Source organism: Podarcis tiliguerta (assembly GCF_965153285.1).
Source record: "Podarcis tiliguerta genome assembly, chromosome: 3".
NCBI classification, from domain to species: Eukaryota; Metazoa; Chordata; class Lepidosauria; order Squamata; family Lacertidae; genus Podarcis; species Podarcis tiliguerta.
Window position 1 is genome coordinate 19,105,248 of NC_139536.1, and position 23,411 is coordinate 19,128,658.

Genomic DNA, 23,411 nt, shown 5'->3' on the forward strand with positions numbered 1-23,411 from the left:
TCACCCTCGGCAATCAGAATCCATTTCCGGTGCATACAGAAAGCTCTTTTCTGCCAAGATTTCAGGTGCTTCTCTCTTGCTCAGCATACTGCAAGGCTGCCAACACTCCTATGCACAGTTTAGGCATGATACGCAATTTCTGAATTTCTGTACTGGCCACATACTGCCTGCATTAAACAGAAGGAAGTACTATTCTGCATAGGGGCCATTGGATTGGGGGAGGGGAACGACAAATGGATTTGGTATAGGGGAAAAGGTAAGTAGAGATCTCATCATGAATGGTGGGAGATTCAGGGAAGATAAAAGCGAGTGATTCGTCACACTGGCCACATACTCCTCAACATTCCTCAGATGAAAATAGGCACATTTCTCACACACTCATACAACTGACCCTCCTCGTCCCCCCCATTTGTGTTCCTCCCCAGAAGAGCATTTCCACCACAACAATGCAACACGACACAACACACATATCCTCCACCATCCTGAAAAAAACCCGTAATCCTGCTTTTATTTAATTCTTTGATAGATTTACAAAAAGGAAAACACACACCAATAAATACATTTTAGAAAGAAGGAAGATTAGACACGGACACACAAAGCATTTTTTTAAAAAATCAAGGCTCCTTGTGCTCCAATCTGCTCCCCCTTTCTTTATTCCTGCCCAGGGAGGCCCTGCCCTCTGCCTGCCCCTCGGACCCAGCACGTCCCAAAGGGCTGACCCTTGGCAGCCGCAGTGTCTCCTCCTCCTTGCCGACTCTCCAACAACCGCTGTCCTTTATTTTGCCTGACCTGTCCCATATTTCGCCCAACCAAAGTTGGCAACCCTAGTCACTTTGCACACATTCCCACGAGAGGGCCCTGGCAAGCTCGGGCAAGCCAGCAGTGCAACAAGTCTCTCTCTCTCCAGGACTAAAAGAGGAGAGAGGAGGGGAGACGGGCGGAATCAATCCCTTCTCATTTATGCCCGCGAGTCTGTCAGCCCTGACTTTTCCAGCATTGATGAAATGATGGGTTCGTAATTGAAAAGCGGCACAGTTAATCAGCAAGGCAATCTTTAATCCCTCGACAGTGAAGTACAGTAAAGAGTACATAGCGGACGTTGCAATAAAAGACGACACGGTGGAAAGGGCCTGTTGCCAAATGGAGCTCAGCAAAGTGTTTGAAAAACAAGCCCCCTGGAAATTCTGACAACCTTTCCCATCAAATGTTAGCAGTGGCGTAGCGTGGGGGTGCAGGGGGGGCCGGCCGCACTGGGCGCAACATCTGGGGGTTAGGGTTAGGGGGCACAAATCCATGGGTTAGGGGGTGCAAATCCACGGGTTAGGGGGCGCAAATTACTTGTCTTGCCCCGGGTGCTGACAACCCACGCTACGCCACTGAATGTTAGAAACCTGCCAGCATGCCATGGAACAGGGCTGTCTTAACCATAGGTGCCAGGGGTGCAGGGCACCCGGGCGCCAGGCTCTCAGGGGCACCAGGTCAAGAGTCTGGGGCCCGAGAGTTGGAGACCGGGGAAGAGCCTGCCCATCGGTTGGAGCGCCGCGGCGGGCTCTTCTGCTGTGGGCTGCGAGTTTGGGGGAAAGCGAGACAGCGAGGCGCTGAGGTGGCCGGCCAGCTCCGCCTTCCTGCGTGCCTGGGATTGGTTTAGGGCCATGGAGAGGCCCGCCCAGTGCATGCTGCTTACACCATGAGGTGCCCAGCTTCGCTCAGTCGCCAACACCAACACCTCAGGCTGGTTTGTTGCGCTGGGCTCTTTATGTTTCCTCTTTTCTTCTCCTGTGCAGAGATAAGCATGGCGTCGGCTCCCTAAATAAAGGGTGACAACTGGGGAACCTTTCCTAAAAAAAGGTTGACAACTATGGACAACCTGGGGTGGATCTTTGCACCCCAGCGCTGCATATGCTTAAGACGGCCCTGGCATGGAAAAATGTTCACATAGTTCACAAACAAGCAAAACATTTATTATGTTGTTGTTGTTGTTGTTGTTGTTTGTGTGTGTCTACGTGTACACACACACTAGCAGAGATGGAAGATCCTATATACTGGGGAAGGAATTTGACAAAATGCATTCACACAGCCAGGCCTCATCTGCATCATCTCATTAAAAAAAATATTAAACAGCGATGGCTTCCTTCCAAAGAATCCTTGGAACTGCGGTTTGTTAAGGGTGCTGAGAGTTTTTAGGAGACCCCTGCTCTGCTCAGAAAGCTACAATTCTCAGAGTACTTTAACAGCCAGTTCCTCTTCCAGGGAATCCTTGGGAACTGGGATGGATAGACAGGCAGGAGATAAGTGATGATGCTTAAAGATATGTTCAGTGTTCCTGGAGCTTTGCCACTAAATGTCAGAACGTCCCGTCATTTCCCACAGGACGCCAGCAATTTATTACTGGACATTTTCAGCATTAATGAGTTCATAACACCTGCCAAATAAAACGAAAGGTCTATTAAAGATAAATAGTGTCCATTGACACCCTAACATCCTCACTGCGATGCTATGAGAGATCATCTTGGGTGTGACACCTGGAAGACCTGCTCCTTGTCTTGCAGGCCGTTCCATCTTGCCTGGAAGGGCAGGGCCCTGACTGACTCCAGCTGCAAAATCTGGGACTGCTGAACAGACTCTTGGGCTGGGCTATTATGAGGGGTGCTAAAAATTTTATAACATGATTTGGGAATTTTAAAATATATTTCAGTTAAATTAATATTATTAAAAATCATTAAAAATTATTGCCAAGTACTTGCACTTAGGGACGCGGGTGGCGCTGTGGGTTAAACCACAGAGCCTAGGACGTGCCAATCAGAAGGTCGGTGGTTCGAACCCCGTGACGGGGTGAGCTCCCGTTGCTTGGTCCCAGCTCCTGCCAACCTAACAGTTCGAAAGCACGTCAAAGTGCAAGTAGATAAATAGGTACTGCTCCGGCGGGAAGGTAAACGGAGTTTCTGTGCACTGCTCTGGTTTGCCAGAAGCGGCTTAGTCATGCTGGCCACATGACCCAGAAGCTGTACGCCGACTCCCTCGGCCAATAAAGCGAGATGAGTGTCACAACCCCAGAGTCAGGGGTCCCTTTACCTTTTACTTGCAGTTATACTATGCTGTTGTTGTTGCTGCTGTTGTTGTCAAGCATTACCTGACATTTTCAGAAGGTAAAATTGAAATTCTTTAGTTTCCAAAAGCAGTCTATGTGCTTCGTCATCAAATGAAGACTTACCAAGCTAAATGTCCAGTCGCAAAAATAATAGTGGACTTGAGTTCCTCACACCCAAAAACATATTTTTAGGACCCCTCCCTGAAGAAATTTGCAAAAAAATAGATTCATCCCCTAAAATGACATGCCCTACGGTGGGTTTTTGTTTAGAGGAAGTTGTTGGGTGGGGGTTGTTGCTGTTATTGATATAATTTGTGTGGAAATGGTTCAGTCTGGCTGTGCTTTATTTATTGTCTATCACTATTTTTGTTAGGTTTTAATTATGTACTGTTTTCATGTTGTAAGGCACTTTGAGCATAGTTTGAAGTGCGGAAAGGCAGCATGCAAATAAAATTATATATGCCTTTATGCATGTTTTTATTATTGCTTGTTAGCCGCCCTGAGCCCGGCCTTGGCTGGGGAAGGCAGGGTATAAATAAAAATTATTATTATTATTATTAGTACGCATGCTAGAGTTGAAATTTAGTGTGCCTGTTAAATCCAACTTTCAAAACATCAGAGAAGCCAAGCCACATATAGGATAAAATATAGTGGTGCAGGAGTTTGCCTTGATGCGCTTAAACCAGCCTTGAATTGGAAAAAAAAAAAAGCAATGCTAGCAAAAGTAGAAATTATGGGGTCTCCCCTTATCTGAAGGGCTGCCATGTAGAAGGTGGAGCAGACTTGTTCGCCGTTGCTCCAGAAGGCATGGCTAGATCCAATGGGAGAAGGGTAGGAGCTGTTAGACAGTGAAACAGACTGCCTCATGAGATTGTGAATTCTCTTTTGCTGGCGATACTTAAGCAGAGGCTGGGCGATCATCTGGGATGATTTAGCTGAGTGCTGAGAATTGAGTATTGAGCACTGAATATTGAGATGACCTAGATCCCTTCCAACCTCATGATATATATGATTTCAGAGAAATATATAGAGACAGGTGGATCTTGAGTACAAACTATACATCCCATAAGAGATGATATGGAGCTCTGGGTCTGCATCCTCAGATTGGGGGAGGGAGGAGATATTTAGCGGCAGTCGTGAGCATCTCTATGCTTAGCAAATTCCAGTTGTATTTACCAGTGCATGTGCCTGTGTAACACATGTGTGTAGTGTGCACAAGAATGAGAGAATGAATGATCACACATATTAGAGTAATAGTGGATTCCGCAGCGTCTGTGTAGGGTCTAAATAATCAGATAATTAAAATGTTAGTATTCCTCAGTCAGGCTGTGGGTGGAAAGTGCATTGTTTGCAAGATCCACTGCAAGATAGTAATAATTAGACTTATTAGTGATGCAACTTTAAACCGGGGAAGCATTTCAATACAAGTTCGAGGCCTGCATACAAAACTCCATATTTGGATGTCTCTGATCAATGCATTGGGTGGCCGTCCCAAGTCAAACGTGAAGCAGGCTTCAGTTTCTCAGTTCTGGACTGCAACACCCATTACAGTACAGCCAAGTTCTTCCTTGTACATCCATTTAAAAAGGGGAAAAAAATGCCTACATTTTGGCAAGCTACAGTGTGCAGCGAGCTGCCTCTTTCATGCTTCTGACAAGGGTCTTAAGAAAGCCCCCTGCTGGATCACCAGATCCAAGGCTTGTCCGGTCCAGCATCCTCTTTCTCAGAGTGACCAATCAGAAGCCTCTGGGAAGTCCACAAATCGGACATGAGGGCAGCAGTTTCCTCCTGCTCTTGTTGCCCAGCGAATGATATTCAGAAGCCTCTTAGTTACTCTGTAAACCATCAAGGTCAGTAATCATTGTTCTTAAGGCTTTGGAGGGCAGGACGAGAACTAATATCTGAAAATTGCAGGGAAGCAAATTTCAGCTAAGCATTAAGAGACATTTCCTAATGATAGAAGCTTTTTCGACAACAGAACAGACTGCCTTTGGAGACGGCTGGCTCTCCTTCGCTGGAGCTGTTTAAGCAGGAGGTGAATATGAGTTCTGCCAGGGATGTATGAGTTGCATTCTGCATTGCAGGTCCTTCACTGAGCAGTAGTTCGGATTTGATGGTCCCTTCCATCATTGATTAAAAAACCTGATATTTAAAATGATCTATTAATAATGTATTAGCTTAAAGAGTTAACTGAATTGCTAATGAAGCATACTGAAGTAATATAGGGATGACAAAATGACTGAAAATAAACCAATTTGATCAAGCAGGGATATTGAATTTATGATATGAATGACACAGAATAAATAGAAGTGAAATTATTAATGAATTTAAGAAATTGATGGCTTTCATTGCAGGGATTAATGATAACTTAATTCCTATAAATTAATTCCAATGTAATTCCACACACACACAATAGATGGAGTCACAGAAGAACCATCTAAGCTTTATCTGGGGGGAAACTGCACCCTGAAAAACAAAAACCACAAGGCAGAAGGATGAGGTGTGTTCCCTTCCTGACATGTTTGGGGAAATTTTAGCTACCAATGGAAAAAAAAATGAAAATGTGGTCAATATCTAGCATGTACAAACATAAAGTTGATTTCAAGTCAGTTTGGCACATACAGTGGTACCTCAGGTTACATACGCTTCAGGTTACATACGCTTCAGGTTACAGACTCTGCTAACCCAGAAATAGTACCTCGGGTTAAGAACTTTGCTTTAGTATGAGAACAGAAATTGTGCTCCGGCGGTGCGGCGGCAGCGGGAGACCCCATTAGCTAAAGTGGTGCTTCAGGTTAAGAACAGACCTCCAGGATGAATTAAGTACATAACCAGAGGTACCACTGTACAGAGAAATGAGCACTATAATGGGAAGGATTACCTAAACTGGTTTTAAAACATACAATTAAGCAGCTTCCAGAAGAACCCGTATAGAAATTGGATTGCAGCAACCGGGACAGTACTGATTTCAAAACGTTCTTCTTCTTTTTTACAAGCATACATACTGAGCAGAAGGCAAGCTGTCTTTCAAACAGAGCTAGTCTTTCAAAGCAGGGCAAGCTTCCCCCAGAGCAAACAATATAGCCTTCGGACTGCAGAGGCCACTGCAAAATGCAGGTTTCTCTGTCTCCCCTGGGCTATCTTCCAAATCCAAATGGAGTGAATACACATGATAAACGTGTTGTCATATATGCACCGCTCCTTGCAGTCTCAGATTCCAGTTCTCTTCATCTGGTGCAATTTGGTGCCTAGATTCGGCTGGTATTATACACTTGTCGCCCCATGTGGCAGCTGGGAGCTGGTGTTGCAAGGATGAGAGAGACTGCCAGCCAGTCTGTTTCCAATCCTTTTCATTAAAGCAATTGCCTAGGATTAGAGAGATTATATAATCTAGTGTAAACCCACTCCCCAGAGTTGATGACAGCGACCCAATATCCCACATTCGCCGTCCAAGCCGCTGGCTGCGATCCAAGCACAGCGGCGATATAGCTTTAGCCGACTCGTTCTGGTTTTGATGAATTTTCAGGAATCTTTGGAAATTTCCATGTGCTTAGAGGCACAAATCTCTCTCTTAGAGGCACAAATCTCTCCCTCTCCCCACTACACGCCCTCTCGCCCCTCCTCTCCCGGCAGAGAAATCGACCCACCAAGTGTCCTCTAGCTGGCTGACCTTTGTAACGAAATCTTGAACCGCTACAATCTTTTTAACTTCCTTTCCTTGCTTGTGCTATTTAAGGAGCCGGCGAAGGCCCCTGCATCTCCCAAGGCTCCCGGCTGCAAGGAAAGACAAATGTTCGGCTGCTGCCTTCTTTCTTTTTTAAAGTGCGTTACTTAGCAACAGGGCTAAGCTTTTGAAAGGAAAGCAGCCAGAAGAAGCATCCCTTTGCCGCTGCAGAATTTTATACACCGGATATATTTATACAGTTGCCCCTAACTTTCTAAAAGGCTTTTTGCCACCCTTGCAAGCTGCCAGGTCCAACTTTGAAACTGGTCTTTGGGAGAGTGGGGTTGTGGTCAGGGCTGACTTTTGGAGCATTTGCATATTGGACACAATGTCTATTTGTATTTCCATCTGAGAAATGTTGGAGGGTATGGAATAGGTAAAGGGAAAGGGACCCCTGACCATTAGGTGCAGCTGTGGCCGACTCTGGGGTTGCGGCGCTCATCTCGCTTTACTGGCCGAGGGAGCCAGCTTACAGCTTCCGGGTCATGTGGCCAGCATGACTAAGCTGCTTCTGGTGAACCAGAGCAGCGCACGGAAACATTGTTTACCTTCCCACTGGAGTGGTACCTATTTATGTACTTGCCCTTCGTGCTTTCGAATTGCTAGGTTGGCAGGAGCAGGGACTGAGCAATGGGAGCTCACCCCATTGCGGGGATTCGAACCGCCAACCTTCTGATCGGCAAGTCCTAGGCTCTGTGGTTTAACCCACAGCGCCACCTGCATCCCTTGGGTATGAAATAGGTTTTCACTATTTTCATCTGACAAATTTTGGCGGGCATGACATTGCCCTCCTTTTGTCCCAAAGAGCTCACAGAAGTGTGTTTATTCCTTTCTCTGTCCCTCACCTCACCTGCACCTGTGACAGAAGTTTGGTTTTTCCATTACGTTTACAAATCGCCCTTTCCCCACATGGAGCATGATAAAATAGAATGACGATAGAATGACAAAACGATAGAATGACAAAACGCAGCAGCGTTTGGCCAAGATACAGGGCTAAGCGGGGCTTGACGGGTCCCATCATCCAGACCTCGGCCTTATTCACATTGAATGAATTTTATTATTTCGGTCACAGACCAGTTCTAGCCTACATACAATATCAAGGAAGTCATAAAACACAACAGGGATACATTTGAATTTGCAGTTAGGTATAACCGGGACAATACAGATATAGCAACAGTTAAAAAATATATAATATTTATATATATATGTATATATATATATATATATATATATATAATATATAAATTAAAACTTAGTCACTAACATATAACCTAAAATTATCACCTAAGGCCTTAATCATGATAGCACAGCTTGTTCCCTAAGTTTTATGGCAATCAAACAGAATTTGGCTACCCTTAACGTGATCTCAGGATCCTTGTCATTGGAGCCCAGCGTGATTCCTGGGGGGCTGGAGTTGTAAAGGGTGGTGTAGGAATCACCCCACTTCTACAACTTGCCAAAACACTCTCTGACATCATGAAAATTGATGGGTACAATCCCCGCCCAGAGTATTGTATTTGCCAGTTTGAGTGCTGGAGCCTCATTCACATTTGTAGACTCATAGAGTTGTAGAGTTGGAAGGGACACCAAGGGTCATCAAGTCCAACCCCCCACAACACAGGAATCTTTTGCCCAACATGGAGCTCAAAACCCATGACTCCAAAATTAAGAGTCTCATGCTCTACCAACTGAGCTATCTTGCAGCGTCTTGAATTTAAAACAGGGGCACTGATCCTTATCCTCTCCCACGCACGACGTCCATCAGTTTCTTGCTCCAGGCACCAGTACTGCCCCTTTCTCCAAAACAGAAACAGAAACAAGTAGCTGGAACAACAGGCTGAAGTGAGGCAAGACACAAGGCAGTCCAGGACCTATCATGACATGGAGTAGTGGCTAGGACAGGAAGGCACGTGTCAGCCAGGAGTTTCACTGTGGTGTAGTGGTTAAGAGCGGTGGACTCGTAATCTGGTGAACCGGGTTCGCTTCCCTGCTCCTCCACATGTAGCTGCTGGGTGACCTTGGGCCAGTCACACTTCTTTGAAGTCTCTCAGCCTCACTCATCTCACAGAGTGTTTGTTGTGGGGGAGGAAGGGAAAGGAGAATGTTAGCCACTTTGAGACTCCTTAGGGTAGTGATAAAGCGGGATATCAAATCCAAACTACTACTACTACTACTACTACTACTCTTCTTCTTCTTCTTCTTCTTCTTCTTCTTCTTCTTCTTCTTCTTCTTCTTCCTCCTCCTCCTCCTCCTCCTCCTCCTCCTCCTTGTGCCAGAGACTCCAGAACACCCAGAGGCAAATTCTTCTGAGGGATTATCCCCTCCACAACAGGGACATCACATTCCCCAGCGCCTGCTTGGCCAGGGCAGGCCACACACAAGGCAGGAGAGGGGTCGAAACAGAGGAATACCCTGTTAAGGTCAGGGGACGTTAGCCCAAGAGGGACAGAAAGCCTCATATGCTCTCCAGACCTTCTACAGAAAGTCGACGACATATGTTGTGATCCAAAGGCCTGCAAGGTTGGCTGACCCTGCTTGCTACTTGACCAACGCCCCCCTGGCGTGTTTATTGTGGACAAGGAGGAGGCAGATGGAGACGTCTGGTCAGGGCGGCAGAGGACGCCAAGCAGTGGCAGCCCCGCAGCATGCTAGACTGGCAGGTGGCAGCTGAGGGGGACCACCAGCGAGATGGAATGAAGGAGAGAGCAGTGGAAGGAAAGGAGAGTTCGCTCCTTCTCCCTTTTTTCTATTGTCACTTGTGCCAGGCCAGGCTCTTCCTCAGCCACACCAACAGCGACACAACTACCATTTGGGGCCAAAACTGGACAGGGGACACTTTTGCTCAATAACAGGAAGATCCTGTTTTCCTAGGGACAGGTGTCAATCCTAGCCCTTCCCCACTTTACATGCAAACATGGCAGTCACATGAAAAGCAACACGTGTGTCACAGTGAACGTCCCACGGGCTTCTCACCTGAGTTGGGGACATAAACCCAGCGCTGGGCCTAGTGCTCTATATCACGACACCAGACTGGCATGAGAGCCACTTAAAATGTGAAACAGTCACCCAGGTTAACAACCATCTCTGAATACCAATGCGCTTGGCACACAGTTTATTAAACAGCAAGGGAGCACCTTGCCTCTGCACATCGCAGACCTTTTCCTTTTTAAAAGGGGAAAAAGGGAAGGAGATGAAAGCCGAACTAAAATGGTGATAACGGATTGCAGAGAAGCCTCGCTGTACTTTCCCTGCCCGACGCTCTGCCAAAATTTACAGCGGCACAGCAAACATCAGCTGGGAGCCGTTTGATTCTCTCGCCCACGCAAAGGCTCAGAGTAACCAAGGCATCGGCGAGAGCAGAGCAGCTCTTTGCAAAGCCTCCCCTTCGCTCCTTGCCGTGCCCAGAAAATATCTCAAGCATCAATTAAGGGAGGCAGAACGGCTGTCTCCTTTGCCCGTGGGCCTGCGTTCGCACACAGCCAAAGAGAATCAGAATTAGAGCCTCTTACAGAAGATCAGATCTTGTGTTCTCCCTGTCAGTTGCTCCAGAATAACTACACAGAGGGAGAGCCCTGGTGAATCACACCCCAGGTCCATTGCTTCCAGCATCCTGTTCCCCTCACTGGCCAACTAGATGCCACCAGCAGAACAACAGACCATTCCAGCTATTGTTCCCCAGAGGCTGGTAATTCAGAGACACAGTGTCCCTGGCCCTAGAGGAACCATGAAGGCATCGTAACTGGAAGCCATTAGTAGCCTCATCCTCCTAACATTTGACTTTTGAAGTCATCTAAGATGGTAGCCAGTCTTTTCCTCATTTCATTTAAAGCACACGGCTTTCCCCCAAAGAATCCTGGGAATTGTAGTTTGCTCAGGATGTTGAGAGTTGCCAGGGTACAACAGATGCTACAATCCCCAGAGCTAGGGATTTAACAATCAACCCCTTTTCCCAATGGAAGCATAGAAGGAGTGATTCATGCCACTAAGCTGCGAGTGATCCATCTTTATAGGCAGGCAAAAACAGCATAGCATGTATGCATCCCTATTAATCATACACGGCAACATATCCCCTTCAGACCCTGTTTACTGTCTCTGAGATCAACTGGCAGTTCTTCAGTGTGCGCTAGAGAAAAAGGCCTGCTTCTGATTGGCACCAGCGACCCTCACGTGGCCTTGCAAGAGAAACATCTTCACACAATTCTTACTCAGGAACCTTTGAGCCTGGTTTAAGTGCCCCCGCCACTTTTGTTCCCCATGTCTGGATCCTGTGTGGAAAGCTAAGTATAAGGGAGTTGGGGTTGGAGGAAAGCTAGCCACTCTCCATCCTTATTTCCCAACTACCCTTCTGCCTATAAACTTGACAGCCCTTATGGAGAGCTAGAATTTGGATGGATCTGATGCAGCTTACACTGGTGGAAGCTATCGGGTCTGGCTCTAGTATGTGCCAGGATGGGAAGCTGCTGAGGAGCCCCTGTGTGTGCCACCTGGACTTCCATCGCAACAATTAGAAAAGCCAAGAGATTTTTTGTTAAAGGTAAAGGTAAAGGGGACCCCTCACCATTAGGTCCAGTCACGAACAACTCTGGGGTTGCGGCACTCATCTCGTTTTATTGGCCGAGGGAGCCAGCGTACAGCTTCCGGGTCATGTGGCCAGCATGACTAAGCCGGTTCTGGTGAAACCAGAGCAGCGCACGGAAATGCCGTTTACCTTCCCACCAGAGTGGTACCTATTTATCTACTTGCACTTTGACATGCTTTCGAACTGCTAGGTTGGCAGGTGCTGGGACCAAGCAATGGGAGCTCACCCTGTCGCAGGGATTCAAACCACCGACCTTCTGATCGGCAAGCCCTAGGCTCAGTGGTTTAACCCACAGCGCCACCCGCGTCCCTTATATTTTTTGTTAGTAGTTATCAATTCACTAGCTCACCTGCAAACTATATTCAGCACATTTCATGATACGTGCTGTTCATAGTGGGGGGAAACTGTATACCTAGAACAGGGGGGCAACCCGTTTTCTGTCAAGGGCTACATTCCTTCAGGAGTAATGTGGGGGGATGGTGCACATGGTGTGCCCCCAAACCTTGTTTTCTCTCTCTTTCCAGCATCTCCTCCCTTCCCACCCAACAGGCTGCTGCAGGAAGAGGGACAGGCCACTCTTCCCAGAAATCCAAACTTTCAAAATGAGGCTGCAGGTTGAAGTTGATCGAGAAAGTACAGCCTTTGTTCAAGAAAGCCAAAATGCCATTATAAAGTATGAATACGGATAAACCTTTGCATCGCACTAATAGGTTGACCAGCAAAAGAAAATCAGTGTTGTTTTTCTCCTTTTAAAAGCTCTTACAAGGTTTTTACCAAGCTCAGCTTGGACAACCTACGCCTTTTTAAAATGTGCTTTTTTGGGGGGAGGGGTTATAGGGTTGTTGTTGTTATTTTGATTATGTATTTTGTGGTTTTGTATTTTGATTTTATTCTGCGAACCGCCCTGAGACCTGCTTGGTATAGGGCAGTATATAAACCCAATAAAGAAATAAGAAATAAACCACAGCAGAGTGAGGGTATCATGGACAGAGAGGGTCCAGGACACAAGATGAGAACAAGGGCTGATCCTCTGGTTACTCTTTTCAAGATACTAGGTTCAAAGATTTTGAAGATTTATGGGGCAATTGAAGCACTTGTCATGCTGTGTTTCCATCATGTCACATATTTATTCCCGGTGCTGCAAGTCTGAAAGTAAAACCTCGGGATGTGGGCTCATGTTTCTAATGAGGTCAGGAATTGGCTGTGGCAGAGAGACAGGTGAAAAGAGATCTTCTGCCTTGGAAAACCTCAAGTGCCTTTGGTGGTCTGGAGAGATAGCATCCTCTTTCCTCCCTGCCCCCATCCCTCTGGCTCTCTGCCATCAAGCTGCAGAGTATGATAAAAGCCCTAGTCCACACGTCCTGTCCCTGCCATTAGTGAGATGACAGCATTGCAGAGGATAGAGCAGGAATCCTTTGGGAAAGCTTCAGTGCTAGGGCTGAAATACTTCACAGATGGAGAAAGAAATTGCTTCTGCTCAAAGTATCAGACACAGAATATTTACAGATCTTGGATCAATTCACAGAGATCATGCCATTTAGCTTCCAGAATATTTAACAAGATTAGGTAGGAGACCAGGACATCCTTGCAGTATAAAAAGCTACCTTATATCGTAGCCAAGATTATTTAGTTCACAAATGTTTGTACTTCAGCACAGAAAGGCTATGCTCCAATTATATAAAGGTAAATGGACCCCTTACCATTAGGTCCAGTCGTTGTGGCGCTCATCTCGCTTTATTGGCCGAGGGAGCCGGCGTACAGCTTCCGTGTCATGTGGCCAGCATGACTAAGCCGCTTCTGGCGAATCAGAGCAGCGCACGGAAATGCCGTTTACCTTCCTGCTGGAGCGGTCCCTATTTATCTACTTGCACTTTGATGTGCTTTCGAACTGCTAGGTTGGCAGGAGCAGGGAGCGAGCAATGGGAGCTCACCCTGTCTCGGGGATTCGAACCACCAACCTTCTGATTGGCAAGTCCTAGGCTCTATGGTTTAACCCACATCGCCACCCTTTGGGCAACCCAATTTGGCTTTGAGAGTTAACGTACTCAAAATGCCACAGTCAAATGGAGTCAGGGAGCAGGATTCGAAGTACGAGCAGCAGAAACGAAACAGCAACGAATGTAATAGAGGATATGTATTGGATGAACGTATGGTGTACAATGCAGCAGAAGGGATGGGTGGGAAGTCAAAATGCCAAAGGGAAATAATATTAAAGTTGAAGTTAATACCTAATTGTTTTTGGAAATTCAATGAAAATCTAAATTAGAAAGGGGGAAAATAGAGTTAACACATTCGATCACCTGAGCTCAGCATTGGAAGAAACTGTGATTAGAATAATACTATATGCACCTATTAATCAATATAATATTACAATAATACTCATACTGGGCCTGTTTGGGGGAAAGGATAGGATGTAAACAACAACAACAGTAGTTCAAATTACCATTTGCTTTGGAGAATTGAGTACAGATAATGGAAATTTTTCCATGAATGTAAAAGTTCCTTGTGTTTGTGCCTTACCTTGCCACAAGCTGCCATGGAAAGGGCCAGCTGATACCATAGGTGAAATTCACCAAATGCAAGTTTCATTGCTCTCTCCAAACACTGGGGAGAAAAAGAAGAAAGCACAAATATTATCACTAGCAGATTCTCAACTTTTGTGGAACTCATTACCAAAAGGTGGGGGTGGGGGTGGTAGATTTTATTTTTTTCAGTGGGGATAAAAAAATGTCCATCTGGGATAGTTCAGGTTTTAGCTGCACAGGAGACAGCCTGATTCGGTGGGATCAAGTAAAGTCTCTTGGGTGCCTGCTGTTAGCCTTTCCCACTGTTTTGGAGAACACATTTTCATCAATATATTGGTTCCAATTCTGTTAAGCCCCCCCCCCCCCCATTTTTTTGTTTATATAATTTTTATTAAATTTTCTGTTTTACAATTTAGAATATTCATTTAAACAACTGGTAAAATCTCAATGACTTCCTTTCTTCTCTTTCCATGGTTCATTTTGCGTAACATGAATCCCTGCATATTTCACATAAACTAAACCATTCAGTATTCCATTGTTACATCCATCAAAACTTATTTACACTGTTGACTTTATCTTAATGCTGCCAGCATTTTCAAGTGTGCACAATTTCCCCCCACATATTCAGTAAACAATTTCCAATCTTCTTTAAATGTATCTTCTTCATGTTCTCTTATTCTATATGTTAGATCTGCAAGCTGGGCACAATTCCATCAGTTTAAGTTGCCATTCTTCTATGCTTGGGACCTCTCTCATTTTCCATACAGTGGTACCTCGGGTTAAGAACTTAATTCGTTCTGGAGGTCCGTTCTTAACCTGAAACTGTTCTTAACCTGAGGTACCACTTTAGCTAATGGGGCCTCTCGCTGCCGCTGCACGATTTCTGTTCTCATCCTGAAGCAAAGTTCTTAACCCGAGGTACTATTTCCGGGTTAGCGGAGTCCGTAACCTGAAGCGTCTATAATCCGAGGTACCACTGTAGTTGTATTTTTTCCCCCTCTAAAGAGAGAGTAGGAAAATGGGAGGGTGGAATGATGCGACCTGGAGGAACTCTCCTGCTAGGAGGTGAGGATACAGCGCAACGTTTTGTTGCAGGCCCCACTCATCTCAGCTGACAGCCATCCCCACATCCCATAACAGCAAAATTTCAGAAGTGAATTACGCTCCCCGTATCGCTTCTGCGTCGTGGGAAGAAGCCGCATTACAGCAGCTCCCACGCTGCCAACGTTAAGAAAGGTGGCCTTAGGAGTCTCCCTCCTCTGGAGTCGTGGGATGTATTGCACACGGCCCCAGGCAGAACATGTGTACACCCATAAATGTTTCAGTTAGATGTAGTGCCACTTGGATACACTTCAGCAAACGTTATAAGCAAGCTGGTGTGTGTTTGGAAGAACGTAGAGTGCTGCCTTGTTGTTTTGGGGGTGATAAAAAAAGAGAGAGAAGAAAACCTAGGAGTAGTTACCTCAGAAAGCATGACATACTGCCCTCTTCTGCCCAGCGTGATAGTTAGAAGATCGTAAACCGCCGACGCATCCCGGAGGCTGATGGCTCGGTCGTCTTTCTGCTCAGGGGCCCGGCTAATTACTGCGTCCTGGTTTGCCTGGGAGTGAATTCAGAATAAAAAGAGAGGTCAGGTCCAGCAGGAACGAGCGGAGACAGCCAAGCGCACCTCAGAAAAGTCGCCAGCCACGCACTGCATGTCCAAGCAAAAGTGCCCCTATCCAGCCCCCTGCCTTCATCCGCAGGAAGCTAATTTGGGAAGGCAGAATGCATTTACAGAAACGCTGGGAGAAGATTCCCTCAGATTATCTCTCGGAAACCTCTAGAACGAGAGATGACAAGAGCCCCACAGCGCCAGAATGCTTCAAGGCCCGGGGCCGCACTTAAAATGGTGCGCCCAATTACTTCAGCTGCCTGCAACTTTACGACGGCAACCTTTTAAAACGAGGCAAAACAAAAGAATACTCCTCCACTTTTCCCCACTTTTTAAAGATGTTTCGCACTGCAGCATGGCTGCAGAGAGTCCTCCTCAGGTTAATGTTGGCTTGCAAAGGAATATGTTGCTTAAAACATACCGCATTTTTCGCTCTATAAGACGCACCAGACCATAAGACGCACCTAGTTTTGGGAGGAGGAAAACAACAGAAAAAATATTCTGAATCCCAGAAGCCAGAACAGTAAGAGGGATCGCTGCGCAGCAAAAGCAGCAATCCCTCTTGCTGTTCTGGCATCTGGGATAGCTGTGCAGCCTGCATTCGCTCCATAAGACGCACACACATTTCCCCTTACTTTTTAGGAGGGAAAAAGTGAGTCTTACAGAGCAAAAAATACGGTACTTATTTGCCTGGTCATGTGCAAACCCTCGAGTGCAAACAGTTCCAAAAGATACAGGTAGGTAGCCATGTTGGTCTGCCATAGTCACAACAAAATAATAAAATTCCTTCCAGTAGCACCTTAGAGACCAACTAAGTTTGTCATTAGTATGAGCTTTTGTGTATCTGAAGAAGTGTGCATGCACACGAAAGCTCATACCAAACTTAGTTGGTCTCTAAGGTGCTACTGGAAGGAATTTTTTTATTTTGTTCCAAAAAGGGCAGCTATGAACACATAAGAGCACCATCCTGTTCCCAGAGTGGCCAACCAGATGCCTCTGGGAAGTCCAATACAGAATAAGATAGTGACAGCCCCCTCCCACATTTGTTTCCGGGCATTAAGAGACATGCTTGCTGTCATCCCAAGGGGTAGACTTCAGCCACTGAAACCTCCATGTATTTGTTTGTTCCCCTTTGTAAAGCCACCTAAGGCATGAGCAGGGAGAACATCGCTTGGGACTGTAGAGCCACATGAGGAAGTCCAGGCCAGGGAGCTTGATGCAAAAGTTAATAATAAATACAGCCTAATTGTTTTATCCGGCTCCTTCTCCCCAGGCCTCCTACAAGCTCCTCTTCTAGGTTTGGCTTAGAGTCTCCAGGAATTGACCTCACTCTCCAGCCATCTGCTGAAGCCAGTCTTGGGAGATTTGACAAGCCACTACTAGTTGGGCCCAAACATCATCATCATCATCATCATCATCATCATCATATATTATTTATACCCCACCCATCTGGCTGGGCTTCCCCAGCCACTCTGGGCAGCTTTCAACAAAATATTAAAATACAGTAATGCATCAGGAACCATGGGAGGTGGAGTCAAACAAAAATCAGATTTCTGATCCATTAACTATCCTGACTGGCAGCGGTTTGCCAGAGTTTCAGAGAGAAGTTTCTCTCAGACTTACTGTACCTAGAAATGCAAAGGACTGAACCCAGGGGCATGTAAAATAGATGCTCTATCACTGGTGGGTGGGCATGTCCCCCCCCAAAAAAAAGTCATTTGAATTTGTCAATTCACTCTGAGCAGAGAGAGATGAGCAGGAAATGGATTCAGAGCCAATTCATACGCTCACTCCTCAACTGTTCCCAGAGGTGTGGCTATTCTTTATGCCCTAATACAAGAGGAAAGTAAAATCTATTGAATGAAGGAAAGCTTTTTTTCCTGGGGGTTTGATATTCTGCGGGCCATAATCAACGGCACTTTGTCACAGGGCGTTCTTTGAAAAGGAAGATTTAAAAAGAGCACTGGGGAAGGGCAGAGGTTTGTGGAAGGATGTGCATAATCAACCTTGCTGTCAATTAAACCTTTCCACACATTGCATACCACGCTATTAAAAAGTTTCTGCATCAGTAGCTCTGCAGCCGCGTTTAGTTGTGAAAAATAGCTGCGCCGAACAAGCCCCCACATATTCTGAAAGCCAGTAATCAGCTTCGCATCAGAGTCAGCTATTTCGGGCATTTGTCAGTGGGCCAAACTAGGAATTTTAAAGTGATGCCTTAGCACAGATAGAATATTCACCCAAACTAGTACATTACCGCAAGCTTTGGGCTTACAAAAAACGGGGACAGGAATACATGTAACTACAAATATCTCCTGTTAGCGCTGCAATAAAAAGGAAGTGCTTCCTATTTGATCCAAGCACAGGCAATGGTGCCATACACCAAATGCAGAAGGGGCATGGCTTATTATTATTATTATTATTATTATTATTATTATTATATTAAATTTGTATACCACCCTTCATCCCTAGATCTCAGGGCGGTTCACAACATAAAAATACAATTTAAGTATCACTTGCACATATAGTGTTTCTTCTTTTGACTTTAATCACTTAAGAAGGTTGGAGGGTGGATGGATCTACACACAGGGGGAGAAACACTATAAATAAGTCAGAAATTAAATTGTTATAACAATACTTAAAAAAAACCAAAACCCTATATAAAAATGCTATAGAATGGTTTTGTGCTCTCTGACGTCATCCGGTGTTGCATGTTTATAACACATTCAAATCACTACATTTTGACTAATGTAGCTGAGTGTGACGTCTAATATTGTACAACTATGAGGTTTTCCTCATGGTTGTAGTTGTTTGAAACTTATTTATTTAGCGAAACTTCATAGTAACACCTTACCTATAAGGTCACATATCACTAGAGTGACATATGAATTTGCCAATTCTTAAATTTTGTACCCGGGACTATTTGAGATTCCTTTTCTGGTGCTTACAAGAACATAAGAAGACCCTGGGAGATCAGGCTGATGGCCTATCTAGTCCAGCCTCCTGTTCTTACAATGGTGCCAAACAGATGCCTGTGACAAATCCACAAGCAGGGCCCAAGCACAAGAGCCCTCTGCGAGCGTGGTGACCACGTAGCTCCGAGGCAAGGGCACATGCCTTAGATGCAGAAAGTCCCCCGTTCGGCCCCTGACATCTCCAGCTAAAAAAGGATCACTGGTGGGGAGACTTGTGTCTCTAGGACCCTGGAGAGCAGCTGCCCAGCAGAAGACACAATGCTAGGCTAGATGAACACACAGTCTGAGCTGCACGCAGGGACGCTCACAGGAGAACCCATTTAGAAAAAACACAAATATGCATATATTTCAGGAATACGTCACTGGACTGATTCCAAAATTATATTCCATACTCACAGGGTGACCTTTCAAAGCAATTATGCGAGTGCTCTACATACAGAAACGTTATGCAGAGATGGTAGCTTGGCAGAATCACCATATGGTGCCTCCAGCTTGGAGCCGAGTTGCAAATTCTAACCGACGGCAGACAAAAATTAAAAAATCCTTCCCGGGCCCCCCAAGGCGGATAAGAAGGAAGCCAGCAAGGCAGACCACCGAGCACCCTCTAGCACCTTCAAAATATGATTCTACGATCATCCTGTGATTCTATGACCGTCACCACATCCTGTGGTAGCACACTCTGTAGTTTAACCATGCGCTCGGCTGTCCGATTCAACACACGGAGGGGGGCGGTGACGTAAGCCGAATGAGCTCATTCAGAGCACAGAACTAAAGGGCACTGTGACATAAGAGTGAGTGAAGTGATGATTGACAGCGTGGAAGTGGGATGGGATGTTGGGTGGAGTGAGAAAGAGTGACAGGCAGAGAACCGCGGGTGGGAACGTGACATTTGGAGCTGTGAGGAGACGGGCTGTGAGGGGAACGGAGGGGAACAGATGAGAGAGGTAACGGGAGCAAACGTACAGGAGTTAAGTTATCTCAGGATAGCATCAGAATTATGACTGGCTCTGTATAAAACCTCTTTCATATTAGAGAGCTTTAAAGCTCAGCTCTGGAATAAATAACAATATTGAAGCTGTTAACATGCTTCACTGGAGATTACCCTCTGCTCTGAAATTATCAATTATAACCAAACACATAAGTTCTTGGAAGAGAGTGTTCTCACCAGGGCAGGCTCAGGCTATTTTATTGTCCCCTTCCTAGCCACCAACCTGTACCCTACATCTTGTTTGCACTAGGGATGTGTGACACAGGGTGGGGGTTGTTCCCTCCTCCAACATTTCCCTCCCCTGCCCAACAAAAACCAGCCTCCTTTCCCCTGTTCTACAGAAGTGACGTAAAAGCATTTGTTGTAGTTCCTTGGGTGGAATGAGGGAGCGGAGCTGCAGCTGAACTTTCTTAAAAATAGCATCTACTCCTTTTTTTAAAAAAATTATTTTTTACCAACCACCAAAACACCAACAGTGGAACCCCCCCCCCCCCCGGCGGCTGATACATTGGGTATACAATATTCAATAATATACATATTCAATAATATACATATTCAATAATATTCAATAACAACATAGCACCTACTCCTATTTTAAAAAAAACAAAGACCGGCAAATAGGGTCTGCAACAAAATTTTGCAGGGCAGATTGTGTCTGTTCGGGGTTTCGACCATTTTCTTCTCTTCCATGGCACTCTGTTCCACACACACACACACCCCCTAGTTTTAAACACTTATTCACATACCAAGTCAGTCAGCATTCAGTGCACACTGAGCGTGCTCAGTCCTCATAGGTGTGTCTCTGATTTAATGCACACCTTTAAGGTCTCCCCTCAACCTGATTTTTTTTGGGGGGGGGGGTATTTCTGCAAACCATAGAACTATAGAGTTGGAAGGGACCCCAACGGTCATCTAGTCCAAGCACAGGCAAACTCGGCCCTCCAGATGTTTTGGGACTACAACTCCCATCATCCCTAGCTAACAGGACCAGTGGTCAGGGATGATGGGAGTTGTAGTCCCAAAACATCTGGAGGGCCGAGTTTGCCTATGCCTGATCTAGCCCAACCCCCGCAATGCAGGAATCTTTTGCCCTTGAGTTTCCCAAAGCTTGTTGAGATCCATGCAGATTCCGGTCTTGTTTTGGCTGCGTAAGGATCCACAGCCAAAAAAGGGAAGACACTGTTAGTTTGTGGAATTCTACCCAACTAACCCAATAGAGCCAACAAAGAGAATGGAGCATTAAAAATTAAAAATAAAACTAAGAAGAATTGGGAGTGTGGAAGCTACAGGCCAGTTAGCTCGACACCTGTTCTACGAAAACTGGTGGGAAGCATTGTTAAAGATGGGATTCCATGCTAAGGACTGTTAGAAAGGAATAAAAAATAAAACTGCCGATATATCCTAATGCCTTTATACAAATCTCCGGTGCAAACGCTTGGAATACTGTGTACATCTCTGGAAGGCTATTGTGGGGCTGCAAGTGGTACAACAAAAGGGGGTGACCAAAATAATCAAGGGAGTGGAGCAATTCCACTATGGGGAGATGTTACAATATTTGGGACTTCCTAGTTTGGAGAAAAGTTAAGAGGAGACATGAGGTAAGATGGAGGGCTTTTTTCAGTCAGAACTTGCTGGAACTCAATTCTGGCACCTCTCAGGTGGGCGCCATTGCCTTTCTAAGAGAACAAGGGAGGCATTCATGATGAGCTCCGACACCTCTTTCTCTAAAAAAAAAAGCACTGGGGGGGAAGTACTTCTTCACACAGAATATAGTTAAACTACGGAATTTGTTCCCACAAGAAGTAGTGAGGGCTACCATCTTGGATGGCTTTAGAAGAGGAGTAGACAAATTTAGGGAGAATAAAACTATCAATGGCTGCTAGCCAAGATGGTGATGTTCTGCTTCTTTTGATGGAGGCAGTATGTATCTGTTGCTGGGGATTATATGTGGAGATTCCCGCCTGCACTAAATGGCCTTTGGCCTGATCCAGCAGGCCTCTTCTTCCTGTTCTTACTCAAGCAAAAGGCAACAGAATTATTTTTTGCAGTCCTGCTTCCACCACCTTCCTTCTTTCTCAGACTTTTTTCCAGGTCAAATCCCATCAGGCCATTTAACTCAATAATAAGACGGTGATAAATGATTCCCAAACTCTGTTACACTGGGCACACTGTTTATTAGTCTTGGCTACAGGCAGTCTGTTTTCCAATTCAGCTGAGGGGAGAGAGAGAGAGAGAGAGAGAGAGAGAGAGAGAGAGAGAGAGAGAAGGCAAGCCAAATTACTCTGCACCACTTGTGGTGTGTTTTGTTAATCTACAACATGACTGGGAGATGCCACACTGAGGGGAACACGTTCTCTTGCCATTAAAAAAAAACCAAACCAAATTACAGCGACAATGGCTTGGGTGACAGGCTTATGAACTGCATCAAAACTGAGGGACAGATCTTCATTGTGTAAATGAAAGAATTTCAAAATAAAAATGCTCAGGGATGAGGGTTCTGGGAGAAAAATGCTGACAGAAAAATATTCCTTTCCCAGCTTAGAGACAGCTCTGGCTTATATTCAGCAGCACTAGAAATCCTGTTGAAGAGGGAAGGTGACTAAAACAGGCCCAGGAAAGTTTTAAGGTCAGCTCTTAATCTACCTGCACTTGGGTTCATCAGGAATAGACACTGAACAGGCATCATGAATTATTGGTGGATTGTTAAACAGATGTTTTATAAAAACCCAGGCCAAGGCACACCTATAATTAGCTATCAGCTTTCCAACTTTTACCTTCAGATAATTATTCCCATACTTGAAGCACAGTGAAAGCTCCTTAGAACAATGTTTCCTAAACTTGAGCCTCCAGCTGTTTTTGGACTACAGTTCCCATCATTCCTGACCGCTGGTCCTGCTAGCTAGGGATGATGGGCCTGTAGTCCAAAAAACAGCCGGAGACTTAACTTTGGGAAACCCTGCCTTAGAGGAAAGGTGGGGTACAAACGCTATTTTCAAAAATCCACAGAGGAACCCCCTGCGCAGCTGTCTCAGAACTCCCGCACGTCACATAGGCTTCTAGGGGATGGACCAAAGCACAAAGGCCAGCCCAAGATGTATGCCATCTCAGACTGGTTAGGCTATTTTGGCACCTGAGCCATAAGAAACACAGGAAGGTGCCTCATACTGTGTTAGATCATTGGTCCATCGGACTGGAAGTGGTTCAGACAGAGGTCTTTCTCAGGCCTACCTAGAGATGCCCAAACCTGTTACTTCTTCACACAGTTCGTATTTAAATGATGAAATTCGCTGTCACAAGGTACAGTCTCAGCATTTGGTATTCAAAGGCATACGGCCTCCAACAGTGGAAAGAGAACATAGCCATTGTGGCTGGTAGCCATTAATAGCCCGATCCTCCTCTTTTAAGGCCATCGCTGCATCTTAGTGAAAGCAAATTCCACGGTTCAGCTTAGGCGCTGTGTGGAGAAGTACTTTATTTTGTCTGCTCTGAATCTCTCAACATTCCTCATGGGATGACCACAGGTTCTAGAATTCTCCACACTGTGCATAATCTATCATGCCCCTCACCCGTTACTCGCCCAAATGTTGTAAACTTCGGCGTTAGTGAAAAATCCTGTTAAATTTGCTTTGTAGGGCACTGTAGAGTCACTTGATTTCATTGAATATTCTGCTGTTCAAAACTGCTTGGTTTTTAAGATGTATTTCCTTCTTATTTTGTATTACATTGGTTTTAGGTAAGCCACCTTGTGTATTTGTTGTTAGAAAAAACAACCCCAAGGTATAAATCAATAAATCATCAGCACCATAGCTGTATCTCTGTAGCCCAGAGATCTGTTGTTTGTCACCTGGTCCACTCTGGGCGGTTTTAAAATAAGGTTCATA

General features: G+C 45.5%; 1 protein-coding gene across 1 annotated transcript in view; it reads right to left on the reverse strand.

Moving 5' to 3' along the window:
* Positions 1 to 23,411, reverse strand: part of TTC7A (tetratricopeptide repeat domain 7A) — a gene marked incomplete at its 5' end in the record, with an annotated part of 174,212 nt that overhangs the window by 114,016 nt on the left and 36,785 nt on the right. The window contains 2 exons of the mRNA XM_083433024.1: positions 13,912 to 13,995; positions 15,379 to 15,516. Of these exons, the coding sequence (XP_083289150.1) occupies positions 13,912 to 13,995; positions 15,379 to 15,516 (222 nt within the window). The remainder of the gene's footprint in view (positions 1 to 13,911; positions 13,996 to 15,378; positions 15,517 to 23,411) is intronic.